This window comes from Biomphalaria glabrata, chromosome 16 (genome assembly GCF_947242115.1).
Source record: "Biomphalaria glabrata chromosome 16, xgBioGlab47.1, whole genome shotgun sequence".
Taxonomy (NCBI): Eukaryota; Metazoa; Mollusca; class Gastropoda; family Planorbidae; genus Biomphalaria; species Biomphalaria glabrata.
This window is the reverse complement of record NC_074726.1, coordinates 6,074,192-6,086,324: the sequence shown is the minus strand read 5'-3', so window position 1 is coordinate 6,086,324 and position 12,133 is coordinate 6,074,192. Positions and strand designations below refer to the sequence as shown.

Here is a 12,133-nt window from a genome sequence, read left to right as displayed (position 1 = left end):
CCGAACGACAGTCCAGCGCGCAAACCGCACGACCAGGCAGCCATCTACATTGGTGTAGTTTGCAGAGAGCCAGGATGTGAGAGTCATTACAATATGATTTGAATAAAAGTTCATACATAGCAATTAGTGAAAATAAATATTTGTATTTTTTGGGTTTTTGGGCACATCGGCACAATTTAGGCCATGTCATTTAGGCCGTATTCGGTTGTGGGCAGTTTGAGCCGGTTGTGTCGCTTGCATTGTGACTAAGGTGGGCCTTTATGTTAGGCCAGTTATCTATTTGTAATCTATTTCTAATCTGTTTGCAAACGATACATGTTCACTGTTATAGCACGATTAGGAATTAATTATTGGTTTCGGGAAGAGAGGGAACTTTTTACTTAGTGACGATGACGTGATATAACTTTAAAAAGTAAGAACACTCTAGGAGACTATATAAACAAGACGCTTTTCTTATCACCGTAGGTATAAGAAGCATTATATAGAACATCCAGGGGTTCTCAACCTGTGGGTCGCGACCCCCTTGGCGGTCGATTGACGATTTGCCAGGGGTCGGCCAGAGACCATCGAAAAAATGAATAGTTTTGTCTATTTTTCTATTGCTGTGTGTCTGAGCGGGAAGGGGGGGGGGGGTCGCGGCAGAGTGTGGAATTGTAAAGAGGGGTCGCCGAGCTTAAAAGATTGAGAACCGCTGATATAGACGGCTAGAAGTAGATGACATTCAAAGGTTCTCTTCTTGAGTATAAACGTGTTTGTTGCTCAACACTAGCGTCGACTTCCTTTATCGAATGTTGGCCTGTCGTCGGTGTTCTTATCTTATATAATACAGACGTTACTTCAAAAAAGAAGATGATTGCGTCTCTGTACCAGCATTAGGTTCGGTGTTGCCTCCTTTTGAGTTTGTTTGTATTTTAAGTACTTCACACTGCGGAAACACTTTACATCACTGAATGAGTACTTCATCTAAAATATTGACTCCTTATTTTAATTCATTTATTACTGTGCATTGGAATTAACTATCACTGTTTTTTGTTTCTTTTTTGTAATCTTTCTGTTCGCCGATTATCCTTATTGTTTCAAAACATTATTGATTAAACTACGCTAAGCAACTAAGCTAGCTATGCCCCTTTCATATGGGTACAAAACAAAAAAAACCCAAACATCTTGGTTTTTATACTTCAAATGTTAAAAACGTGCTCACGGTATTGTGGGGACAACGTAGACTTTGCCAAAGCCATGCACCGGAACAGCTCTCATGATAGAGTTTGGAATGTTTCGGCTATCGACGGAGTAACACAAGACTTGGAATTCCTTTTCTGCATCCAGAATATACGAGAATCTGTTCTCTATAAACTCCTTTGCACTGTATAGGGGAGATAATTGAAACAAAAAAAAGATAGAGCAGCGTTTCTCAAACTCTATGACGTGCAGACAAAGGACTGGGTTGCTGCGAAAAAAAAGCTGTATCATAATTATAGTTATCAATTGACCTCATTCACCAATCGTAAACAAACAACATTTAGCCACGTGATTCTATACATCTTCTATACAAATTATTACTGGCTGTCAGTGTCCTGTGATGAACTAGGTTACTCTATTTTAATTAAACTTTTCGTTTTAAACTAAAAAAATAAATAAGCGTTCGATTTTTTTCTTTTTTTTTTTCTTTCTCTAGCTGAACATTGTCTTATTTTTTTTTTAAAGTTTAAATAATAAAAGTTTATACATTATTAGCTCACTTTTGCCCATCACTAATTATTTATAGTATTAGTACAGTATAAATAAATAAAAATAATAAATACAAATGACACTATTCCTACTCCTTACGACCAAGGTAGATCAAAGATAATGTAGGACGGTCGAGTCATTATCACTGGATATTTGGAAGGCTCCACACTTTGGATATACCATGCCACTTTTAAATTGACCTATACAGACATAAAAATGAAAATTAATAGAACAAAAGTAGCTTTCGAGGCAGCGGCGTAATCAGGGAAGGGCGAGTGGGGCAGCAGGAGAGTATGGGGCGCTAAAGTGGATATCAAATACTGTTGTTTGTTTGTAAAATGTTTTACATGTTTTGGATGTTCCTTCAGAGCAGAAGATAGTTTACTTCCTATTCCAAACCTCCCGCACGACAACGGGATGGGAGCGTGCAGGGTTTCAACCCGAGACCATCGATAAATCCAAACGACAGTCCAGAACGCAAACCGCACTATCAGGCAGCCAAACTGCGAATATTCTACCAAAATAATATAATTACCCTGTTTCTAATTTTGTCAACTTCTTTGGTGACTTCTTATGTTAATATGAATTACTTACACTATTGGTGGGAAGGGGGGGGGGGAAGCTTGTTTGATAGGTCTTGCTGACCCTGGCTCGTAGCACCCTGGGAACACCACTGGGTCTTGTCCTCGGCGATTTTAGCGCCAGTTTTCACAGTGCAGCGCCAAGATGTTTTATCATTTGCTTCCATCAGGACCATCCTTAGGCGTAGGCAAATTAGACAGTCGCCTAGGGTCTCAAATTGATGGAGGTTCGCACACTACTCAAAAAAATATTTACAGAAAAAAAATCTGAAACTTGGAGTTCAAGTCTCAAACTAGCAGAGCTCTATACCTCTATGTAACTGGTCTCTTTCTTGTTTCAATCACGGCAGAGCTGTACGGTTTTATGTCTACTAGATCTAGCTCTAAGCTCTAGACTATACAAGTAGGTCTGTAATAAATTGCGTAATTTTGTTTCAGTCGTAATTTTATATTTTCTGTTTGCATCGATTTTTTTTTAAATATTTCATTTGGGGCCACTAAATTCCCTTCACCTAGGGTCTCCAAATACCTAAGACAGGCCTTGACTCCATCATGAGACAAAGTTTAAATTTATTTGAATGAATGACACTTAATATTTTTAATTGTCTCCCCTATTACAATAATTTAATAGGGGTAAAAAAATATATATAATATAATAATATAATATATATTATATAAGTAATGTCGTTATTATTATACATTATAAGCAAATTTAAGAATGGATTCACAACTACTAGCTACATATGGAGCACAGGCGTATTGCTTAAATCGAGCCCAGATTATTCAGGATTATTCATCACTTCGGCATCGGTTTTTACAAAGCTTATATCAACTTACCCTGTCTGTCTATTTTTCTGTCTGGCAAAAAGTTTGTATATGTTATTCCTCTCACAACCATTCTGGGATCAAGTTGAAACTTTGCACAAGTATTCATTGGCATGGAGAAGATATGAATAAACAGAATACAGATATATATAGTTGTAAGTATGGAGTTCTTCCCCTAGGTAAGCTTTGTTTAAAATAAATGATTTTTGTATATTTGCTTGTTACAAAGCTTAACCTAACTCACTCCGTCTGTCCGTCTGTCGGGTACACATTTTGTACACTTTATTTCTTGCACATTCGATTCTAGGATCCATTGGAAACTTTCCACAATTATTAATTGTTCCTTACAAAACGCGAATCAAATCAAAACAAAAACAATTAATTAATTAATTAGTCGTAATTATTTAATTTTGTTTCATATAGAAAAAGGGAAATAAATCGTACAGTATGACTATATATATATAGTGATGGGAACTTGACTAACTTTTAAAAGTTAAACTTAAACTAGTTATCAACTAAAATAAAGTAGTTGAACTATTAGTTTATCATGAATTTCAAAATATAGTTAAACAACTAAAGAAAATCAATTAAACTAGGTCAAACTTTTTTTTTTTTTGGAAAAAGGGGGGGGGGCGGGGTTGACCTAGAAATATTTATCCATAATAAAATCAGTACTAAGGAATATGTTTCTTACATAAACGTTAATGCACAATACAAATTTTTTAAAAGATGTGTAAATAAATATGTGTGCTTGCATTTTTGCCTTCAATTAAAACCTTTAGAAAAGAATGGTACTCATTTTTTTTTAAAATTATAATAACTTATTATTTAAAGGAAAATTTTTATTACTTATATCGGTAAAGTTTAAAATATCATTAAATAATATACCTACAATTAGAGTTTAAAAGTTAGATTTAGTAACCAATGAAATAGAAACAAAATTGTTGGAGTTTTAAGAAACATTTGACTGTATAACTATTTCATGGTGTAAAATACATGCTTGACTAACCCTGCCAATGTGCTTTTTTTTTGTCTAACCACTAGAAATGCAACTAACACTATTGCATAAACGTTAAACGCGCAAGGGAAAAAAACAGGGTGATCTTGTCACTATGAACTGCACACTCAGTACACTATATAGGCCTACACGTGTACGTCTGTCTGGCCGTTGATGTTCCTGCAGTTCATTGTTTGCCGCAAATGAATTGATTAAAACCACTAAATATTGACCTAACTCACTAATCTGATTCCCACTAGAAACAGAAATTAAACACCACCACGTGACTCACACAAAAAAACAGTTCGGAACAACCCCATTCACAATATTGCAAAGAAGCTTTTAGCAAACAAATGTTTCTACTGCTACTTTCAATTGCAAATATTTAATCCCATGACTTCTACCAGCATCTTACTTTACCCTCTTCAAATACGGACTGACTAAATAGTTGTTAACTGCATCATTTTTTTTTGATAACCAAAGTTATTGATATCACATGACCAGAAAACAGGGATGTGCTTTTCAACCCTGACCACATATTAAAAAGTTGTACACATTTTAATTAAACTTTTTAGTTAGTAACTAAAAAAAATTAATTAAACTACGATTTTAACTAAACTTTTTTTTTTCTAAAACAATGGCCTTAACTAATTTTTTTTAGTTAAACTAAAAGTTTCTAACTTTTTAGTTAACTTTTGTCCATTACTATATATATATATAAGTAAATGTGCATTTCTTTACCAAATGTTTTTTTTAAGTAATTTATATTTTGCTTTTTTTTTTTTTAAAGTGCTTCACTGCCCGAATGATTGTTGACCATCGTCCAAGTACGGACACTTAAGACTGCTCCACCAACTTTAATTGCTAGATAAAAAACGTGGTATGAAATGGCAGGCTAGCTTTAGCGTAGTGTGGAGGTTCTTAGCACAGTTTTTCGAAGTATATCTATCAACTGCATTTTTTGTCATCCAGGGGGCTGATAGTTTTGCACTGCGTTTTTGTCATCCAGGGAGCTGTTAGCTTTGCACTACATTTTTGTCATGCAGGGAGCTGTTAGCTTTGCACTACATTTTTGTCATCCAGGGGGCTGTTAGCTTTGCATTACATTTTTGTCATCCAGGGGGCTGTTAGCTTTGCACTACATTTTTGTCATCCAGGGAGCTGTTAGCTTTGCACTACATTTTTGTCATCCAGGGAGCTGTTAGCTTTGCACTACATTTTTGTCATCCAGGGGGCTGTTAGCTTAGCACTGTATTTTTTGTCCTCCGTTGCATCCTTTGATACATATTGATATCAAGGTACTGTTTCCAAACACTCCTATAGAAGAACAACTGTATGGAGAGCTACTTGATCTGGAAACCAGTCCGAAGTTAAACTCAGACAGTTATCTGAACCAGAGGCGTAGGGAGGAAAACGTGAGCCAGGGGCAAGGTACTTTATTAACGCCTGACCTCCCCCATTTACCATGAACATATAAAGGCGCCTCTCTGTGTGTAGCGCCCCCTGAGAGTAGCGCCGGAGGCATCGTGCCCCCTTGCCCCCCCCCCCCCCCAAATACACCTCTGATCTGAATCCTCCAACATGATAATGAGAACGCAGAAGAGGTATACGTATAATTAGTCTGAATGATAACTAACATGCAGATACAGGACGAATAGCTTACATAAAATAATACAAATTCCTTAGTATATAAGGAGCAGTTTACTCTGGGATGTGATTCGGGAAACGCAAGATGGAAGATAGTTCCAAAAGTTGACACACCACCTAAGAATAAAAAAAAAACAACATTAGCATTAAACAGAAGCAAACAAGGTTCTTATTAGAAAATCACTACACGCTATAAATTCGTTTTTAACACAATACCTTTTTTTATACAACTTAATAGATTGCTTTTCTAATAATAACGAATTAATGCTATATTAAAAAACAAAAAAAAAACATTTTAAACCCACCCCCGAGAAAGAATACTACATTTTATAATATTCCAATGATAGGCCTTTAAATCTAGACTAAGAATACGATGCGCAAAATTTTCCTGAACAATAATTTATTAAACTCTTGAATCAATAGAGCCGTACTTTTGGAAATTCCCGAACGCGATAGTTCTTTCAAGAACGCGATAGTTCTTTCAAAACCGATGTTGGATCTAGACTTTATATTTAAATTTAATTCATTTCGATTTTTTTTTTCACTTGAAAAATTATAACGATCAGGCTAGAGTTTTCCCCCTTGTGGCCAACGAGCTGGTACTTCTTTTCTCGGCGATATACATCAACTGTTAAATTTCTAAGAAAATCGTTAGAGCCGTTTTTTTGAGATCCGTGTCCATCTTCCATCCTCCGCCCACCCTCCATGAAGTTCTGAGTTGAATAGAGGTATTGCAATAAAAAAAAAAATTATAGGACTGTTTAGAAAGTCTAGTTATTGAGACGAATAGCACAAGGCCATTTACAAGTGTAGATCGTAGAGCAGCCAAAACGAATAACGAAACAGACAATTCAGAAAAACAAGAGAAGAAAATGAGTTTGTGTTTACACGACGACCCCTGGGGCTCGCTGTTTTTGGGTAAGCAACCGACCGCCATGAGGTCGGCTCTACGATGCGTTGAGGTTTATGATGTATATAACCTGCACTCATCACAATTACACTCGCTCAGGGCCTGCATACGGCTAAGGTCGCTACTGTCAACACTCAATTTACTTTAAACACATCTTGATATGAATGTGTTTTTTTTTAATCATTTCGAAGCCTTATGGTATGTTTAGCTGCACTCCTACATCTAATTATAAGGGGGCCTTTAAAATGCCTTAAGTCACGGTCGAAAGAAAATAAGGTCATCGACTCTTTATTTGTCTATACAGGCCTACAGACAAAATAAATTAATTAAAGGTTCAGTATTAATTTTTATTTATATTAATTAACTGATCGAGATGATAGATCAATTTTATATCGGTCCACTAACGCACTTTGACCAGATGCGTTTGATGCTTTCATCCTGATTACTATTTTACATAATTACTTACAGGTTAGGGTTACAAATTAACGACTTGCTTACTTAATTTAAAAAAAAGCCAAAAACAACAACAACAACAACAAAAAAAAAAACAACAAATGGTTGTCGCTTAGAAGATCAAAAGTATCATTTGTAACGAAACTTAGAAAGCTACAAATATCATTTGAGATCGAATTTTCAATACTTTTTCTCTTTTTTTTTTTTTTTGAGATATCACTGGGACGGACGGACAGAGCAGACACAAAAACTATTATGGATTTTTCTCTGATGGGGAACGTTAAAAAAACAATTTGATACTTTTGAGTTTTTGGCACATCGGCACAATTTAGGCCATGTTGTGACCATACTGCCTCAAGAGTTATTCCCTCTATATAGCTCAAGATCTAAATGTCATGCAACTTAGTAATAGATATTAAAAATAAGGTCCATTCATAGCTCAAATAGTGAAAATGGTGTAAATGTAGATCATTTTAATAAAAATCTGTTGTAAATATTTTATATTCACAATTACTTTGCCCTATCACAAATCAAATTTTCGAAGTAAACCCCACCAAACAAAAATAAATAGTAACAGGGACAACAACAGTAAAGATCATTTTGAAAGAATAATGCACACACACTAGTAGAGAGAGACAGAGACTGAGAGAGAGTGAGAGAGAGATCTGTACTGTAATAGTAACCTCTACCCTCTATAATCTAAGTCAAGACTTGCCTTCATATTTACCGTAGCCGTAGCAGCAGTCTGAAATAGACCAGAAAATTATAAAGTAATTTTTAAATATATCATTATTGGCCTCCTTCAGTCGTAGAACGACCATGGTTCATCTCAGAGCACACTTCCTCATGTGGATGTGGAGCCCTAAGGTGGAGCGCAGGTTAAGGTGGCTTTTGCTTCGGTGGTAGAGGAGCTGGCCGTTTTTCGGATTATACGTTATATATATATATATATATATATGTATATGTATATATATATATACACACACAAACCTACATCATACAAAGCGTAAATTATTTTGCCAAATTGTAACATATCTATTCCATTTAGATTTATATCTAGATGAGATGCTGATCTACAAATTACGTCGTAACTCCATAACGTCTTTATATGACAGTAATCAATACTTTCTAGGACATGTTGGCTGAATGGTAAAGCGCTAGGATTCCGAACCGAGAGGTCCAGGGTTCGAACCTAGGTAGAGTCTGGGATTTTAAATTTCGTGATTTTTTTTTAGGGCGCCCCTGAGTTCACCTAACTTTAATCCGCTCCACTCTAAAGGGAACCTGACAGTAGTTGGGGAAAGTAATGGCGGTTGGTTGTTGTGCTGACCTTAAGACGCTATCGATCGTTAACCGTTGGCCAAAGAAACAGATGTTCTTTACATCATCTGCCCCATGGATGGCAGGGTCTGTAAAGGGTCACTTTACCATTATTCTAATTAATCAATAGTTCCCTTCCCTCCCCCTCCCCAGACCGGTTACTTAGTCATCTTTTACTGTGACTTGCTCTATAGCAGCGGTTCTCAACCTTTTATGCTCGGCGACCCCTTTTTACAATCCCCACTCTGCCGCGACCCCCCCCCACACACACACATTTATCAATAGATTCAGATGTCCTTAAGGTCCAAGAACGTCCCGTTCCCTATTATGGACCTCTTGACCAAGGAAAGGCTTTTATCCATGGACAGTATGAAGCATCGGCTCTTCACCAATCCCTCTGTCCGAAGTCCCGCCTTATCCGAAGAGATCATGTATTCACACCCGGTGTGTCACTAGTCACGACCCCCCTTGAGCCCCGCACGAGTTCACTCTCCCGTGCGAGGCCGGAGGCCGAGCCGCGTGGGGGCCCTTCTTATGCCTATAATGTCCCACCGAACCCGTGCGAGGGTCCACAGCGCGTATGGGAACGAATAGATGGGGGGGGGGTGGACGGGTTAGCGAGTCTTTGTTACATCCTTACCACGTGCAGTGTACAGTCTCTCGACCGTACGTGTGGCAGCCCACTGAGAGCTATGTGTGCTACCGTTCTTAGCCTATCCGTTTCCCTTGGCGGACGTTTCCACGTAGGCAGCACGCTGAGGCGACGGTAGCTGGAATTCCACGGTACATCAATAGAAGAATGGACAATAACAATCCATATTTTCAATGGTCTTGGGCGACCCCTGGCAAATCGTCAATCAACCCCCCCTTCCACTAAGGGGATCGCGACCCACAGGTTTGAGAACCCCTTCTCTATAGGGAGGCGCGAAGGTGATTTTTTTTTAAATGTTAATAACTCGCTTGGAAAGCAAACGGGCTTCCATAGGTAGTAAGAGCCAACAACGATGCCCATCGCTTTGAGAGCCCGTTTAAAAAAAAAGTAAAGGGGGGCAGATGACGGTAAAGGAGGGTGTCATGTGGCCAGCACAACGACCAACCGCCTTTACTTTTCCCAAACTGATGTCAGGAACCCATTAGAGCTGGGTGGAGTCAGAGGAGCCCAACGATCCCGAAATTAAAAACCCCAGTCTTCACCAGGATTGAAGCCCGAGACCCCCGGTTCGGAGACCAAGCGCTTTACCGCTCAACCACCTCGCCTCCGAGGCCGTTTGATTAACTATTTATATCGGATGAAGAGGCCACCAGTTTTTCTGATGCCCATCGCAAGTTGCTCGCTGAGGAAGACCGTGAATATACGATACATTCATCCTCCTAACGGAACACATGACTGTTATGGAGTGTGTGTGTGTGTGTGAGTGTTTCTATGGTGACGTTGGGAAGAAGTTAGCTAAGCAGTGTGAATGATGTAAGATAAGCGGCGCTGTCGTCAGCGGTCTTAGATAACAGAGACGACTCCAGATTGTCAGAGTGAATAGACGTGTTTTGTAGCGAGTTAGATTTTGTTCAAAATACCATTTTATATTGTTACTAAAGTCTTCGACATTTATTTCATTTTATCTCAAGTGGATTTAGTCTATATGGTGGGAAGCATGGTCGAGAGGCTAAGTGCGCTTGAACTTGGCTTGTCTTGGCTACTTAGAAGGGGGCTCGAGGTTCGACACCCGACTCGGGCAGAGTTGTGTTTACTGAGCGCCCAAAGGCAGCACGAAAACCAACTCCTAGATACCCCCTCCCCCACTTGTCCACAAATGAGATTGGACCAAAGCGCTCTGAGCATGCTATAAGCATGAAAGTAGCGCTATATAAAAGCTATAATAATAATATTGTAATAAAATTTAAATTTAGTATTGTTCACAAAGAAGTTATTCAAGCTATTTCAAAGTTTTAAAAAGTAAGATATTTGATATTTTAGGTTTTTAGGCACATCGGCACAACTTAGGCAGTGTCGTGACCAAAATCCCTCATTTAATTTATAGAGCGCTGTTAACAAACAAAGTGTAGGATCAAAGCGCTGCGATAACATTACAAACATGTTACGAGAGCTAACATGACAAAGTAATCTAAAAAAAAAGTTTTGAACAGATATGTCTTAATGTTCTTCATAAAGGTAGTGAGAATGTTGCCTGTCTGAGATCAATGGGGAGAGAGTTCCGAACCTTTGGTCCGTGCACTGAAAAAGCCCGCAGACAGCAGACCGTAGCTTTTAAGGACTATTAGCTAATTACAACGATTCTCATCTTATCTTATAATGACAGACGTTCCTTCAAAATAAGACAATATCTAGATCTACGTCCTACGCGTAGATCTATTTGGTAGGCTTTTCGTGTGTTAATCTAGTTGTACATGTTAATAGGATACTTAATCTCATCTAAGTCGTTTTATTTCATGGCTGATTCATGCAACCTGTTCTTTGTTCAAAGGGCACCTGAGAAGAATAATCCCTTATACGAATTTGCCATAGCATGAGGCTATGAGCCATAAGAAAAATAAGACATTTGTCTTTGTCTTTAGATCTAGACTCTACCTCTGTCTAATTGAGTGTCTTTCTTAGTATTAGTATATCATTAATCATTAGCCTAGGTTGTGTATTTATAAGTTATAATGTTTTGTGTATTATTATATATTGCTTGAAACTATGTAACGTACCTTTATTAAAATAAAAAATGAGATAAACCGTAAACATATAGACCAACATTCCACTAGAGGAAAGACACAGTTAAGTACACTATAGAAGAATTGGAAACAAACTTTTATAACTTCGTAGTGAATTATTGTAGATTGTGTTAATACGTTCAATACATGTTTAACTTAGTTTATATGACTCACGGTGCGTAATTCTAGACCGACTTACTTAGATCCTCTCTGGCAGTATGGGGCGGCAAGCTTTCTCCATAGAAATGGCTCCCCGGTTATATTTGTCTCTTATTTTCTTATCTTATATATTACAGACGTTACTTTAAAAAAAAAAGACGATAATTACGCCATAAGCATTTCACATGTCAATCTAATCAATGAATTATACTCTGTCAAGTGGCTGGTTTTCAGGTAATACATTCCGTTCTCTAATAGCACTATGGAAGAAAGAGCACTTGTATGAATTCGTTGCAGCGTATGGAATAAGAAAATGTGCCACTATCTTTGTGTCTTTCTTTCTGTCAGAGTAAAAAAAAAGGTCCGAATGTCGATGGTCGGGACATGTAGTCGGCATGCCAGACATTGCCTTTCCAAACGACGTCTGTACGGGGAGCTGTGTGTAGGAAAGTGCTCCCAGGGAGGTCAATAAAAGCGCTATAAAGACACCATTAAGAGCTCCTTCAAGGATTCTGATATTGACATTCACGGCTGAGAAGCACTAGCTCTCGATGGCTCCTCATGGCGTGAAGCTGTGAGTCTCGGAGTCTCAAGATTTGAATCAAGACGAGTGGCCAGCGTGAAAGAGCGCCGAACTAACAAAAGCTGAGAGAAGAAGCAGGCCTATTTCCAACTCACCAAACCCACCCAGGCAACGTATACGGCTGGCTTTTTTGAAGCGAGGATTGGACTTTCCACTCATGTTCGAGTACATAGGATATGAGAAATGTGCTCATTTTCGATCGTGAAGGAGAAGCTATA

At 38.1% G+C, this 12,133-nt stretch overlaps 1 protein-coding gene across 1 annotated transcript in view; it reads right to left on the bottom strand.

Annotated features, from left to right (window-relative positions):
* Nucleotides 1-11,288, bottom strand: part of LOC106073029 (uncharacterized) — a 61,719-nt gene extending 50,431 nt beyond the window's left edge. Inside the window, exons 1-5 of the mRNA XM_056014714.1 lie at nt 11,168-11,288; nt 7,857-7,886; nt 5,795-5,895; nt 1,828-1,928; nt 1,202-1,363 (exon numbers count right to left, since the gene is read on the bottom strand). Coding sequence (XP_055870689.1) covers nt 1,202-1,363; nt 1,828-1,928; nt 5,795-5,895; nt 7,857-7,886; nt 11,168-11,216 — 443 coding nt within the window. The 5' untranslated portion in view covers nt 11,217-11,288. The remainder of the gene's footprint in view (nt 1-1,201; nt 1,364-1,827; nt 1,929-5,794; nt 5,896-7,856; nt 7,887-11,167) is intronic.
* Between the last annotated feature and the right edge of the window lie 845 nt (nt 11,289-12,133).